Source organism: Eurytemora carolleeae, unplaced genomic scaffold (assembly GCF_000591075.1).
Source record: "Eurytemora carolleeae unplaced genomic scaffold, Eaff_2.0 scaffold864, whole genome shotgun sequence".
In the NCBI taxonomy this organism is placed as follows: Eukaryota; Metazoa; Arthropoda; class Copepoda; order Calanoida; family Temoridae; genus Eurytemora; species Eurytemora carolleeae.
The window spans coordinates 134120-150970 of record NW_019396750.1 but is presented as its reverse complement, the minus strand read 5'-3'; the positions used below and the strand labels follow the sequence as shown (position 1 = coordinate 150970).

Here is a 16851-nt window from a genome sequence, read left to right as displayed (position 1 = left end):
ATTCATCCCCATTATTTGTTTTCAAAAATAATTTAACGACAATTTTTAAAGTATATAAAAGAGGAATCTTTTTCATGCTCTCGGCCTGCATCTAAGTCAGGAAGTCTTTGATTTCGAGCCCATTTTCATCGATGAAGGGATGGTTTTTTTAAATGTTTTTTTACACTGGTTTGCTGGAAAATATTAGTACAAGACTTTTGGGGCGCTTCATAACCCTTTTTTCTAGTAACAATTTTTAGTTTAAACTGTTAAATCTCAGGACCCATTTTTCTACGTAAATCTGAAGAATAAAAATTTTACCGACTTTTATTTTCATCAATTATCAATGCAAATATTTTTGTTTAGTAAAAAAATGTATAATTTTACCGTTCTAAACCTTCTCTGGAGCCATGTTAGTTGCCAAAAAAGAAACTGGCCCGATCGGTTTAGCCGTTTAAACGTTTTTTGGATTTATTTTGAAATAAAGAGCAATATTATTTACTTCTTAACAGTCTGGATATGTGTACATAAATCTATTTGTTTTGCGTGACATGATTAGTAACAAGAAATTGAATTGAAAAGTTGAGAAAAAACATTTAATTAATAATTTTTTAATTGCCGCTTCTTCAATCGATGTGTAAGAAAATTATGTTTTCCATGTTCACATTCCTTAAATGGAATATTTTTAAGTAACATATGCTTTCGTTCCCAAGTACGATACTGAAGCACCTTTAACTTAAAAAGTTAATTTTTGCAGACCTCAAAAATATCTTGACAAATAAACTCCTATTCCAAAGAAAACAAAAATGCTCTAATCACTATATATTTGTAACCTGCTAGTGTAAAACTTTGATGTGTCACCATTTGATCTACCATAATTCATAGTTTAAATCATATAAGGTAACGGTATCGGATATAGGAATTTGAAAATTGGAGTTTGTGGCAAAAACTTATTGAACTAGATTAGACTTCATTGTAATCTTTAATAAAAGTTCCTACGCCATGATAGGTTCCAAAAATAGGTTCCGTGCATGCTAAAATGCATTGGATTTGAAATATAAGTATTCAATTATTCAAAATATTTTTACAGAGCGAAGTTCTATCAAGGCAAGATAGTACACGTCAAACTAAACTAAATTGTACGTTAAATATTGAAATTTGAAATCTTATATGTTTTCAAACAGAATTCTTCTTTTTCAACACCTGTTAAAAAGACCAAAATTGTTTTGAATTTCTAATATTAACCGGATAAATTGGTTTTTCAAAATTGTGCGTAAAGTCAAAAGAAGAGGAGCTACAAGGCCATAAAGTCGCACTTGTAATGTCGCATAAATCTGACCGTCTCCTTCTGTCTACTTAACTGTGAGAATAGATTCTTGCACAATTTTTTTATCTATAACTTTGAGCACTTTGCACTTTAGACTTATCAAAATTACCTGTACTCAGTGCTCGCTTCAGTTCAAATTTGCAAGTAACACAGTGAGAACGACAAAACAGTTCTGTTTTCGTCGTTTTTTATCTAAAAATGTCGCTCAATTGTTGCACAATATATTAGTTAGAACTTGTTGCAACATTTATTATTTAGAACTTGTTGCAAAATGTATTATTTAGAACTTGTTTAAGTAAAAAATATAAAATTTTGACCTCTGCAGTTTAAAGAATTTGAAATTGATTGCAACCCGCCTCTCTTAAGGTCTTTAAGAGATGAGAAATGAATATAAATATTCCTAAGTAAGAACTTTATATGACAGATACTGGATATGGTATATGTAGATGCACGTTATACAAAATACAGGTGTCATGTATACCGGACAGATAAGTCGATGTTAAACAGGAAATCTTTGTGTTTTGGTTGTTAAATGGAATTTGAAAACATTTAATAACAATTGTTGAGTAATCATATTGTGTGCTTTTTATTATTAAATATCATACTCTAAGTATTTTGTGTTTATTTAATATTCATAATTCAATTTTTAAAGGGACAGACCGGCTATGTAAGGTAGTTAAACTGAGTATGCAGTGTTGTGGACAATTTCATTAGGATTCATTTGAGACATATAAAACTTTTTCACGATGTATAATTACTGAGTTTGAGTGCATAGTCGACGTTCAAAACCATGAATTTGGGTGGGTACATTTTCAGAATCGGTTTTTTTTAAATTATTAAATAACGACGACGTAAAATAAAGTAAAAAGTATACAGTAAACTAATTTGATGGTTATAAGGAACATATTTCTCAAAAGAAATTATAAATAAAACAATGCTCGAAACAATTATTTTGTTTTTCATCAAAGCATTATATTGAGCTTTTTACTTTCTATGAATTTATTCGCAGATTTCTACAATTTCTTCAAATGTCGTCATTTCAATAAAAAATCAGGAAAATCTGCAGAAAATCTTTGTGAAAAATGAGAAACTAGAATAATGAAAAGTAGAAACCAATATGTGAACAAGATTACTTATTTTCGATGATAAGATTAATTTTCATTTTCTCAACCTGTTCCTAAACAACTAATTAGTTTGCTGTAGAGTTTTGTTAACATTTTTGTCGTCGTTATTTAATAATTAAAAAAAAAACAATTCTAAAAATGTATTCACCCAAAAGTACGATTTTGAACGTCGACTGAAGCTCAGGATTTACAGATCTTTAAAAAGTTTTATACGTCTCAAATGATTCTTAAAGAATTTTTCCACAACACTGCATACTCAGTTTAACTACCTTACATAGCCGGTTTAAGATAAAATGACAATACTGTGTTTAACGAAAAAATATCGAGATCAAGTGTTCAATTAACTAAACTCCACACAAATGTTTCGACCTGCACAGAATTGGCTTTATAGCAATATTTTCATAAAGCTTTTAAAACTTTTTAGAAAAATTAGTAAATGCTGATTTATGATTTCAGATTTATGAAAAATGCAAAAGCTAGTTGTAAGTACAGTTGGGTTTTTCCTTCTCATATTATTAGGTGAGTATTCCATTTTGTTTCATCATGTAATTTTGTTTGATCAAAAGTAAAAAATTTCGGGATAACTTTTTATCTTTCTACAGGGTGTCCCAATAAACATGGGAATTCAGAAACGAATTCGATATCGTCTTTTTAAATATTTCTTTGAGTTTCGTCTGCTATGTTCACATTTTGTTTGTTTTTGTTTTGACTGCATACGGTTGTACTTAGTAAAACATGATAATTGCAGTATACAAACAGAGTAAACTTGTCCGTCTTCACTGTTCATCTTGCAGAGACATTATAGACACACCTTTACAGTCTTTTACAGATAAACAGAATGTTTGTTTAGTTGAGGGAAATCCTAGACAAACGTCATCAGAGGACAAACTTTTTGATTTAAAACAAGCAGGTTTAGTAGGTAAGAAAAGTCTGCATGAATATTAGAAATCATATGCTCACACTTTCGTGTAGTTAAACCCCTGGTTAGGATTGTATTTCAACTCCTGTGGCTGAATTTAATGAATTTGAGCGGCGCTTTAAATTTAAGCCGCGGTTTAAATATGGTTGACTCCAATTAAAATTGTATTAAATGTTTCAAGATTTAAGCCGGCGCTTAATTTAAACCGGATTTTGGCGGATTTAAACCGCGGCTCAAATTCTTTAAATTCCATCTCGGAGCGAAAAAAGTAAATCAATAGACTCTCCCCAAAGGTCGGCTTGTGCAAAACTGAGTTCAAAAATGCTAAAAAGGGCCGTTTTCTTTTTTTAAAATTAAATAAATTTTTACACATTGATCTAAATTGACTAAAGTGGTGCAAAAGATTTCAATTTTTTTGGGAACTCCCAAAATCCGTTAACATTAAATAAAACAGTATCACCCTTATTTAAATGTTGAATAAGACATTTTATGCTAAAAAAGGATTTACATTTTTGTCAGTTTTACACGTTAAAAGTATCCCGGAGCACATTCATCTAAAGTTTATTAAAGGGACTGCAGTAGACTTAATTTAAGTGATTTCCCATTTAATAAGTGGTATGCTCGGTTTGTAATGGTACCCTTTAAACCTTTATTCGAGTCAGGAGGGTGTAGTTATCCTTATTCTTATAGCAGACATGAGAGTTCCAAGAGACTTATGGTTAAAGTGTACTCTTGTGTTGAACGGTCGCTAATTTCCTTACTTATATATGGATTAAATAGGTTTAAAGAATTTAAATAAAGAAAATAAATAATTTAAAGAAAATCCCAAAGCACCCCTTTCAAGTATGGAAACAATTCTTCTTATCTTATACTCTTTCTTTTAAATGTATTAAACCAGTTCTTAATTCTGATTTGAGTCAGTTCTTAATTCTGATTTGAGCCAGTTCTTAATTTTTTTTGAGCTAGTTCTTATTGATTTATAATTTCAGGAATTGAAGTTTATGAATCCTTGATAGAAGATTTGTCTGAGGAGTTTACTATCGGAGGAATAACTATCTCCCCCTCGCTAGTTTACATAGGAACAGTACTCCCGGAGAATGTTATAATTCACTTGATACAGAACGCTTTCAACTTTATTACATCTTCAATAGCTTGGGTTGCACTCATGGTGGTTACACAGGTAAAAAGATTGCCCACCATTTTGAAAACACAAGTATTACCCAGTTTATAAAATTCTGTGTAAATGATGCCCAAACCTCACAGAGTAAGAAAAGGGTGTTTGAAAATAAATTTCGGTCTGGGTTGACCCTCTTCAGTTCTTGAGATTTGTTAAGAACTCAAAACAAATTCAATACCCAATATTTCCGGAAGTTGTCATACAGCTGAATGTTCAATGCTGTTTGCAAAAAAAATCGCAAAGCTTTAACTTGTGAATATCTAAGTTTCTATGTAAATCGATTGAAACTTGAAAAGTTTGCACAATAGTTTTTGTGATTGAACATAGAAGATTCTGGGATAAATCTGATCTGTGTAGATTGCGAAAGGAAATGAGTTCTCTCTTAAACTCTGATTTTTTAATCTAATCCATATAATGTTCATAACACGATATCAAACTACAGGCCTTTGATATATCTGTACATATAGGTCTGAAAAAACAAAGGTTTTAAAATCAGATTGAAAAGATGTAGGAATTACAAAATTAGATTTAAAAGCAAACACTTTTTATTATTTCTTTTATTTTTATTCCATTTGATACTTTTAATGACTCTAATATTATATTGCTATGTATTAAAAGAACCTTTGTTTTATGGATTTTGCAAACGCATAATCTGATGTAAAGATATTTAAAACTCTGTTTGTTAAAGAAATAAAAATACTAACTCTAGGACAATTGAACCAGTTTCATACTATAAAATTCATGATTCGTTTATGGGATATTTCGTTTTAAATGTCGGTGAAATTTTTTTGAAAGACTTTTTTTATGAAAGTTCACATACAAGAAAATGCATTGAAGATCTTATATAAAAGTGATTTTGTTTAAATGGAACCCGGTTTTCATGAAAAAAAATGTATATCTGGAAAACTTTCAAATTATTTAAAAATCAGATCTTATATTAAATCTAGAAAAAATTATTATGAGGTTTATTTGCAAAAAGAATTATTTTCTATAAAATAATTCTTGAAAATCATACAAAGCATTCTCGGAAAGTGTAATAATTTCTTTCCTTTGAAATATTGACAAATCCATTATGATATCAAATCTAAAATTCAATGCTGAGAAGAGAAAAAACCAATATCGAAAATTAATAAATCATTTTTAATAAAAAATGGTTTTTAATGGTTCAATTGTTATAAGAATATTTTTAATAATTGGTTTGACTCAATCTAATATTTTTACTTTTTGATTTGATTAATTTGGCCAGATTCAATTTCATTCAACAAATCGATTTTATTAATTTCAATGTATATATTTTCTTAATTAATATGTAAACTAAAACAGACAATCACAATAAACAAATTTAGTTGTCATACATAATCTTCATGGTTTCCAATAGAATCCGTAAAATTAAGAATTCTTCTGTTAGGTTTTATCTAGGGAGTGTATTAATAAGATATGAAAGTTTCAACGATGGAATTCTTTATTAGATGGACCCCCACCACCATTTTATACTCATACATATCAACAGTTGTTTTTAATCTCCATGACAGAACCAATCTCTAGGAATAATAATTGTCTTAAAACATTCTTTAAAAAGTGAATTTGCAAATTATCTTTTTTCCATCTCATGATATGAGTTCGTTTCCCTTTTCTCCATTTGACGGCCCATTTTTTTAAAATAATCTTTTAGTATCTTTTTCTTGTGGTTTTTAACATTTTTTTATTTTCGATTTGAATGGTTATCGTTAGAACTGACGAGGGTCAACCCAAACCGATATCTATTTTCAATAAAATGTGGAACTAAAATCTACTTTATTTACTCTACGGAGGTTTGGTCCATACCATCATCGAATTTTAAATAAGATGACGAAACTGGTTTGGAAGTTAAACAATACGAAAAGGTTAATTTGCGAAATAAATGAAGATATAAAAATAAATTTTTCAGTAAGTAAATTGGTTTAATGATATACATGTATTCGCCGTGCTATTTTAGTAAATATGTTGGCTAATATTAAAGATAACAGGTTTAAAGTACCCGGTTTATCCATTCTCAATATTTTAAGTTTCCCCGCCTGGTTAATGGTGATGGTGTATACCTTATCCAAACTGCGGTCACATTGTCACTTTCATTTAATCAGTAATTTGAACTTAATCCATTTTAAACATTTGAAAACTTAATTGCTCCTTATGTCAAGTATTGGGCTACTTAGAGACTAATGATAAAATCTAAACAACTTTTTTTCCGTTTTTTAGACACCTTGAAGAAAACAGTAGTCGCAGATAAGATAACAAGAATTGACCATAGAGAAAGGAAACGAAGAGGTAAAGCTTACCTCAGATGCACACAACCTCCCTGTTTATTACTTAATAGAGTGATCGGTTGTATACATTATAACGATATGTTTGTTCACTTGTATAATGAGTGGTCGTATTCTAAGGGGGATTTTATGGAATTGATAATTTTTTAGATTTTCTTTCTTTATATCAAGATAATTCGAGAATGCTGACGAGGATGTTTATCCACTGCAAACTTTTGACAAATTTCAAATATCTTCATTTTAACAAAAAGAAATACGATCACTCTATATAAAAGTTTTCAGTGTTTGATACGGAAACATATCGTAATGTACACAACCGACCATCTCTATTAATTAATTAATAGGGAGGTCGGTTTTGTACATCTGAGGTAAGCTTTACCTCTTCGTTTCCTTTCACCTATGGTCAATGCCATTCTGCCTATTATTTAAATCAGGGGTCAATCTAATCATTTTTAGAATCAAATTTGAGAAACAAGTTCTGAAACATTTTAAAATTGATTTAAATGTTGACTTTTAGAGAGGAAAATGTTCCAAGAAGTTGTAACTCATGCAATGATTATTTTAAGAGAGAAAAGATTTTGAAGATTGATTTAATTGATTTCTACGTGAGCTCGTGAGCGGGTGTTCGAGAAGTATAAAAGCATGCAACATGGACGCTAGGGGAGGAACGTGTCTCAGATACAGTCCGGAGATACGAGAACTCAAATTCTTTATCAGACCTTGAGAAATAGTAGAGTCCTTGTTTTGTACTTTTCTATCAAGGCACGGCATGGTACTGCATGGTACAACATGGTACTGCATGGTACAACATGGTACTGCACGTTACTACATGGTACTGAACGGTACAACATGGTACTACTTGGTATAACACGATGCTATATAGTACAACATAGTTCTGCATGGTACAACATGGCACTGCATGGTAATGCATGGTACTGCATTGTACAACATGGTACTGTAAGGTACAACATGGTGCTCCATGGTACAAATTGGTACTGCATGGTACAAAATGGCACTACATGGTACTGCATGGTATACTTTATGGTACAACATGGTACTGCATGTTAATACATGATAATACATGGTATAACATGGTACTGCATGGTACTGCATGGTAATGCATGGCACTGCATGGTACAACATGGTACTGCATGGTAAAACATGGTACTGCATGGTACAGCTGTTCTGCGGGATAAATCAACTTGTATAATCAAAATAGAATTGAGAGGTTTCGTGACCTAATCTTACGGTACAAAGTTGACAAAGTAATTCAAGCTTTCACTAATTTACTACGCGCAGAATATCGCATAGTTTTTAAAATGTTACTAATGAGTGTATGGCCGAAAAAATAGAATCTGTATTGTCTAACTGAAAGACAAAATAAACTTAAGACACATATCTGGTGTTTTATTTTATTTGCAGCATTACTATTTCAAGCTATCCCGCATTTTAAAACTCATTGTTTCTCAAAACCTCCTGAGAGGGTTTAAGTCCCAGAACGACAACATGGTACAACACGGTACTGAATGTTACTACATGGTACTGCATGGTACAACATGGTACTGCATGTTACTAAATGATACTGCATGAAAATACATGGTAATACATGGTACAACATGGTGCATCATGGTACAACATGGTACAACATGGTACAACTGGTACTGCATGTTACTACATAATACTGCATGATAATACATGGTAATACATGGTAATACATGGTGCAACATGGTAAAACATGGTTATGCATGGTACAACATGAAAACTGCATTGTACAACATAGTACTGCATGATAATACATGGTAATACATGGTAATACATGGTGCAACATGGTACAACATGGTTCTGTATGGTACAACATGAAAACTGCATTGTAAAACCTAATACTGCATGGTACCACATGGTACTGCATGGTACTGCATGGTACTGCATGGTACTGCATGGTACTGCATTGTACTGCATGGTACTTTACACAGAAGATTTCACCTGGATCTGTAATCAGAAATCAGAAAAAATGGATGATCTTACAACAGGAACAACAAAATTGTTGAATTAGAAGACGACATTTAAGCAATCGTATATGTATTTTGTTATTAACAAAAAAGTTTAAAATCACATCTTGAGTCTAACAGTCGTCTTGTTATTCCACAGTTGTATGGGTCTCACTGTATTATATATACAGTATATCCACGTGGGTCAATTCATCAAAAAGTGATTTAAATATAATACACTTCATTTTCTTGATAAGTAGGAATTAGTAACTCTAAGTTTGTTCTCAAGCCACTGAAAACATGCCTCAAATGCTGATTTTTTAACTCTTATCTTATCTTTGCAACAGATTGATGAAGAGTAAAGATTTGGTCTTGATTTTAGTTCATTTTGTAAAACTATTCTTGCTGAGATTATAAATCATTTTAAAGACACAGAGTTGCTCACAAGGGATGAGATTTCAGAGAGGCTCAGTTTCATTTGCCATAATATCTTTGCCATAATTACACTTGCCATAATATCTTTGCTATAAGTAACACTTGCCATAAGTTACGCTTGCCATAAGTCACACTTGCCATAAGTTACACTTGCCATAATGGTTACACTTGCCATAATTACACTTGCCATAATTACTTTTGTCATAATTTTCTAATTTTTAAAAAGATATAAATCTCTCTTTTTTATTGCAAATGCGGGAAATTTTACGATGAAAATTCCCAACTTTAGTTTTCTCATTGTTTTAAAACAGACTAGTTGACTCAAGTTCAGCTCCATATTTCCTCACAATGGAGGACCGTTGAGACCACAAGTAAGGGTAAACCAATAGTTCGAGACAACAACAACTACACCTATGTAGACAATGCCTTGTCTACAGAAGTAAATTATTGGAAATGTTCGGCTAAAATGTGCTAAAATACAATTCGACCCCGAATTCGAACTGTCTCTGAATTAGATTGTAATTTGTATTTAATTTGTAATTAAAAAATATATATCTATATGTTTGTTAATTCTAACCAAATTTTAATTATGGCAAGTGTAATTATAGCAAGTGTAATTATGGCAAGTGTAACCATTATGGATAGTGTAACATATGGCAAGTGTAATTTATGGCAAGTGTTACTTATGGCAAATGTATTATGCCAAATGTAATTATGGCAAAAGTATTTATGGCAAAAGTATTATGGCAAATGAAACTGAGCCTTCAGAGACACCTGTACTGTTCTCTTTCCTTATGTTCATGATTCCCTGAAACTTTAAACTTCCTTTTTATTTGCAAATTATTAAATAAGCCATTTAAAGACCAGATTCAACGCAGAAGACTCAATTTAAACTTGGGATCGTCTTATCTTATCTTATCTTACCAAATTTGTAAACCAATTTTGTCATTTTGTTTTCTGTTCATTGTTTTTCATTATAAAATACAGTCAACAAGAGTGTAAAAACTAATTTAAAGTTTTAGGATTAAACTTTAACATTTCGTTGTGTTGTGTTTAATGTAGCATTTTTAAAGAGGAGTGGGGGGATGGGGGGTATAAGTGGGAAAGGGAGGGGAGGATGAGGGAAATGAGGGATGTGGGATGAGGGATGAGGTATGATCAGAAAAACGTTAAAAATCTGCATATCTCTGGAATGTTAAAAAATATAAAACTATGGTGACCAGTAATGATGTTTTCCATTACAAAAACTATCTAATCGATGGTCAAATTCTACAGGGTGTCTCGAAAACAATTTCTCATTTAAGAATTTCTTAAAAACTTCAAACATATTAACTTCTGTAAAATTTCTCAAAGATTCGTAGAAATCAGGTTTTCATATAAAGGCTACACACTACCCAGCACCGTCACACGGACCTTTATATATAATAAATTAAGAGGTCCGTGACAAGTTTTTGAGAAGATTTGGGAGGAAAGTGATTTATCCAGGAAAAAGGAATGGGAAAGGGGGGGGCTTCAAGTTGTAAAGATTAAAATAATAATGTCTATTCGATAAAACTTTTTAATTAAACAACAATTTTAGAACTTGTATCCTGTATATTAGAACTCCCTGTATCCTGTATTTTAGAACCATCAGTATTCTGTATATTATCTCCTTGCATCCTGTATATTGGAACCCTCAGTATCCTGTATATTAGAACTTGTATCTTGTATATTATATCTAAGCTGGCCTTTCCGGAACCAAATTGATTCGGAAAAAATGTTCAAACCCTGCCACTAATTATGTATATTTAGGGAACTACTAAACGACGAAAAAGACGATCCATCGCCGATTATGTGGCCGGACCTTACGTAATAGATGATAAGGTATTTATTTATTTTAAAACTTTATTTCAGGAAACTTTAAAATTTTAATATATATATATTTTTTCATACTTTTCACAGGGTGCTTAAAAAGTGGAAAATGTTTTCTTCTATTAATTGTGAAACGCTGCCAAGGATTTTAATAAACTGTTTCTAAAAATGGGCTCTGAGCTGAGAACTTTAGAATGAGATATCCCTAATCCCGATTACTTAATCTGAGTATCCAATGGACACACTTTTGATTTTCTTCTTAAATCATTCTTTCTTGGATATAGTAGAGAAAAATTAAAAACCGGTTTTTTTAAATTAGAGAGTTCCCCCCGTTTCTGTATATTTATCTTAAATGGCGCGCAAAATTTCAAATTTATCGGCTTCATATACGCGGCTCTGATCGGTTGAATTTTATACACTTTTCAGGATACAAGTACAAGATTAGGTTAGTCTCGATATTAAGAAAAAAAGAGGATCAAGCATTAATCTCGATATCCGCCATTCTAAAGTTTTCAGCTCATGACATTTAAGAATATATTTACAAGAATTAAAACCAAAATATCCTCAGCAAAATATAAAGTATAAGAAATATTGAAGACGACATTTAATCCAAAGTTTTTTGTATCATACAGTGGTAGTCGATTATATCAAAACAATAAAGACGACTTTTTTATTTTCAATTGATACAAGCTTTTTTTAACAGCAAGATTACAAGTTTAAAAGCTTGATATAAATCAAAATTGAAATCGAAAGTCGTCTTCATTGTACTGATACATGCGACGACGACTGTAGTTTTTTTTTAACTATTTCTGAAAATTCAAAACAAATGAAGAACTTAAAGATTTACATGAAAACAAACAAGACTGAAAAAAAAAACTGCCGAAGCCAAAGAAAAAATTTTGGAAAACAGAAAAAAAATAAAATGAAAACATTTTTAAAATTTGTTTTACAAAAACACACTTCATCATTATTTTATTTATTTTTTTAAACATATATTTTAGACTGAGACAGTTTTGGATTCGATAAATGTAGATGGTGATACAGTTGCCTGGGTTCTAAGGAGATTTGCAGACACGGCTGAACACTATAAAAGGTCAGAAATAAATATCTTATTTAGGGGAGAGTGGATTGGTGACCCCCCCTCCCCCCTCCCCCCCTAAAAACCTTAGAAGGACGTCCCCAGCCCCCCCCCCTAAATGCTTTAAACACGCCTAGGCCGATAACTTTAAAGAACCAAAATCTTAAAATGACGTTTGCTTTGCGTCTTTATCAAATTTCTTTTTTCGAAATACTTAGAAATTTAACTTTTCTTTTAAAATCAGATCTTTATTTTTCTATTTAACTTGTTTAAGATTATATTTTATATATAAAATATAATCCAAACTAAAATTATCTGTTTTTAGGTTGAATGACGAACTTTGAGAAGTCCTGACATTTTCCTAGGTCATTTGTATATATCATAAACAAATCAAACTCGAATCTCTCAATCAAACCAACATCAATCAAACCAACATCAATCGATCGACCCATTAAACTTGAAAAATGAGTTTTTATCTGTAAATACGTCAATTTAATATTACTTAAATGTACAGTAATCCTGCTTTTATAAGGTCGGATTTGATATTTTCATGCTCTGAATGCCAACTTTGAATATCGTCTTAGAAATGTCAAATACTGACAATTTAAAGCTGTGTGTGGTATTTTCACATAGTTCAGGTTTTTTATTTAAACAATTTTAAATTTTTACTGTGTTCAAATATAAGTCCTTAAATCTTTAAACATTATCTAATGATTTCAAAGATCGGGCATTTTTTAAATTTAAATTTTTCAATTTTGCGGAAGAATATATTTCGGAAGATGTCATATAAAGTTGTAATTTTTATCGGACCAAATGAGTATACTGCAGGTAGTTTCAATATAAACATGGAGATATGAGTATACTGGTTGTTGCCGGCTAGAAAACGAGATTCTCAAGATGAAATGATAATAGGCCCACTGGAATCAGTCGTTGAAGGATATATATTTCCCAACAATATTTCCTGATTGCGACAGCAGACGCACAACCCCCGTCTCAAAAATGATAACAAAAATTCTCTTTATTTCCTGAAAAAATTACATATATTGATAACGTGTACAAATGTTCTAATGAATGTTTATAATGAAAAAATCCTTACGATCTATTTTCGGGTGATAAAGGGTTAACAATGGTTGAACAGTACTAAAATAAGATGACAATTGATTATTAATGAAAGTCACTGATTCTTGATATGAAATTATTCTTTGTTTAACTTTTGAAAATGGATTCCAAATACGCGAGGTTTTGTTTATGACTCCGTCAGGGAGAACAAAGAAAAGGGGGTTAAAATTGTTTGGTTTGGTGTCTCTGAGAGGGGACCTAAGTTAAAGACGACTTTACACGGAGACCTATTGTTAATGGTTGAAACTGGTTGTTTCAATAAACATGGAGATATGAGTAAACTGGTAGTTATAATAAAAATGGAGATATGAGTATACTGGTAGTTTCAATAAACATGGAGATATGAGTATGCTGGTAGTTTCAATAAACATGGAGATATGAGTATACTGGTAGTTTCTATAAACATGGAGATACGAGTATACTGGTAGTTTCTATAAACATGGAGATATGAGTATACTGGTAGTTTCTATAAACATGGAGAAATGAGTATACTGGTAGTTTAAATAAACATGGAGATATGAGTATACTGGTAGTTTCAATAAACATGGAGATATGAGTATACTGGTAGTTTCTATAAACATGGAGATATGAGTATACTGGTAGTTTCTATAAACATGGAGAAATGAGTATACTGGTAGTTTAAATAAACATGGAGATATGAGTATACTGGTAGTTTCAATAAACATGGAGATATGAGTATACTGGTAGTTTCCATAAACATGGAGATATGAGTATACTGGTAGTTTCTATAAACATGGAAAAATGAGTATACTGGTAGTTTAAATAAACATGGAGATATGAGTATACTGGTAGTTTAAATAAACATGGAGATATGAGTATACTGGTAGTTTAAATAAACATGGAGATATGAGTATACTGGTAGTTTCTATAAACATGGAGATATGAGTATACTGGTAGTTTCTATAAACATGGAGATATGAGTATACTGGTAGTTTCTATAAACATGGAGATATGAGTATACTGGTAGTTTCTATAAACATGGAGATATGAGTATACTGGTAGTTTCTATAAACATGGAGATATGAGTATACTGGTAGTTTCTATAAACATGGAGATATGAGTATACTGGTAGTTTCTATAAACATGGAGATATGAGTATACTGGTAGTTTCTATAAACATGGAGATATGAGTATACCGGTAGTTTAAATAAACTTGGAGATATGAGTATACTGGTAGTTTAAATAAACATGGAGATATGAGTATACTGGTAGTTTAAATAAACATGGAGACGGCAATTAAAACAAAACCATTGGTAATTGAAGTTTTTCCAGATTAAAAAAATATGTTTTTATGATTATTAAAATGTATAAGGACACAATTGAGCGGCGGAGAGATGAAAGCAAATAAATGGTCGTCATCATGTTTACTGAAACTAACTGAAGATAAAAGGGATAGAAAAGATATTGAAAATGTATCTATTTGTTGAGTGTTTTTGTATAACCTGTTGTGCACTTTGTTATGATTAAAAAGAAATTTTATTTTATTTTTGTAGTTTTTCGAGCAATATTCCCATGCATATCATTGTATAATATGGCAATTCAATACAAATGTAAAAAGGTTTCATTCCTTTTTTTGTTACTATGTATTTACCTGGTAAAAGAGAAAAATATTAATGAACACAAATGCTCTAAAATGTAAAATGTCTCTTAACATTTCTTTAAAATGGCTTCAAATTCTATAATTTCTGCAAATTTCATCTACAGAATTTTATCAAAACTTCTCTAAAACCTCTCTAACAATGGTTCAAAGATGGTTGAAAAATGGCTCAAAAAATTCTCTAAAATGTCTTAAAGTCTAGAAAAACATGTAAAACTTGAAATTTTTCGCTTGGATGAAAAACTAAAAGAAGCTCTTCACAAAAAAGGGCACTTTCTCTTGAAATTGAATCTAAAATTGATCCTGTAAGCTTAATCTTTTTATAAAAGAGCAACTATTTTTAAGCCCACAGCGAAACAGGTAGAATTCATTGTCAATTTAGAATCAGCTGTGCAGGTCAAAACAATCTTGACTTGTAAATGTCAATTTTATGATGACATGAATTCCTTGTAAAAATTGTTTCGTCTAACCTTTGTGATTTGTGATCAAAGGTTACATAAATTATTGTGAGAAAAATCCACCTTAATATTTAATATTTAAAGAAATTAAACTTTTATTTCAAATTTATTGACATTATTTTAAATACTTAAAGTATTATTGTTTTCTAATAGTATGTAAAATGTATGAATGTGTATATATATATTTTTATGAATAAATTTATTAAGTACTCTGTTAAAAATGGGAAGAAATCAGTCCAAGAACGATTATGCAAATTTGAAATTGCAATATTGTAAAATTCAAATTTGTGCAGATTTAAATCTTTCTTTAATATCGGACAAAATGGCTTCAGTGAAAAATTGTTTTTTTCTAAAATATAAAGAAAATAATACTTTCTCTGTTTTTCATAGTTTTTATGTTCAATTCTTGATTTTGTTAGTATATTCTTGATCTTTCCCATTTTCAATCTTTTTTAAATTCTTGATTATTTTCATAATCTTGATCATTTTCATAATCTTGATCTTTTTCACTGTCTAGATATTTACAGTTTTCTTCATGTTTTAGATACATTTTATAATCTATTTCTGTTACATGTTTTAATGTTTTTCATATTCTTTATAATTTTTATGATCTTGATGTCTTTTATTTTCTTTTTTTATTATGTGCTATGTAGGTAATTCGTATAATAGAAGATTTTCGAAATTCCAATGGTCTTGAATATTCGCTAATGTTTTCAAAATATATTAATTTTTCTGCCATATCCCCCCCCCCCAAATTTTATTCTTGATCTGGTTCCATGGATCCATTATTGGTTCAGTTTTTCCGATTCCTTTCCGTTTCTCTACCTCATATTTCGGTTTCTGTCTCTTTTTCAATTTTTGTTTCTTTAAGTTACTTTTCCAATTCTTATCTTTAAGTTCCTGGCCATTATTTCTAGAAGTTACTCCATTAAAAAGTTAGAAGCTCAACTTTCACTGTAAACATACAAAAAAAAGTGTACTTAAAAAATAGTCTTAACAATATAAACACTGCATAGTGTGTATACTGTAGCAAACACAGAAGCTAGTGTTTACTACAGTATAAACACAGAAACTAGTATTTACAATATAAACACAGAAACTAGTGTTTACAATATAAACACAGAAACTAGTGTTTACAATGTAAACACCGAAACTAGTATTTACAATATAAACACCGAAACTAGTATTTACAATATAAACACAGAAACTAGTGTTTACAATATAAACACAGAAACTAGTGTTTACAATATAAACACAGAAACTAGTGTTTAAAATGTAAACACCGAAACTAGTATTTACAATGTAAACACAGAAACTTGTGTTTACAATATAAACACAGAAACTAGTGTTTACAATATTAACACCGAAACTAGTATTTACAATATAAGCACAGAAATTAGTGTTTACAATATAAACACAGAAACTAGTGTTTACAATATGAACACAGAAACTAGTATTTACAATATAAACACAGAACC

The 16851-nt window shown here is 30.5% G+C and overlaps 1 protein-coding gene across 3 annotated transcripts; it reads left to right on the top strand.

Annotated features, from left to right (window-relative positions):
• The first annotated feature begins 2884 nt into the window (after window positions 1–2884).
• LOC111708199 (uncharacterized) lies at window positions 2885–15477 on the top strand. Of its 3 annotated transcripts, none has more exons than XM_023481501.1 (7): window positions 2885–2949; window positions 3281–3349; window positions 4339–4529; window positions 11041–11112; window positions 12102–12193; window positions 12504–12543; window positions 14631–15477. In XM_023481501.1, exons 1-6 carry the CDS (start codon window positions 2898–2900, stop codon window positions 12520–12522), a joined length of 495 nt encoding a protein of 164 aa, XP_023337269.1. In that variant the 5' UTR covers window positions 2885–2897; the 3' UTR covers window positions 12523–12543; window positions 14631–15477. The 3 variants fall into 3 exon arrangements, with proteins under 3 accessions (XP_023337269.1, XP_023337270.1, XP_023337268.1); XM_023481502.1 differs by having other exon boundaries at window positions 13030–15477; XM_023481500.1 differs by having other exon boundaries at window positions 12504–15477.
• The last annotated feature ends 1374 nt before the right edge of the window (window positions 15478–16851 follow it).

What these genes read in the sequence shown, in the direction of transcription:
- LOC111708199 (XM_023481501.1), top strand. Translation starts at nt 2,898, where the DNA reads ATGCAAAAGCTAGTTGTAAGTACAGTTGGGTTTTTCCTTCTCATATTA. An exon ending in TTTCCTTCTCATATTATTAG is followed by an intron (nt 2,950 to 3,280) that starts GTGAGTATTCCA and finishes ATGTTTGTTTAG; the next exon opens with TTGAGGGAAATCCTAGACAA. An exon ending in CACTCATGGTGGTTACACAG is followed by an intron (nt 4,530 to 11,040) that starts GTAAAAAGATTG and finishes ATGTATATTTAG; the next exon opens with GGAACTACTAAACGACGAAA.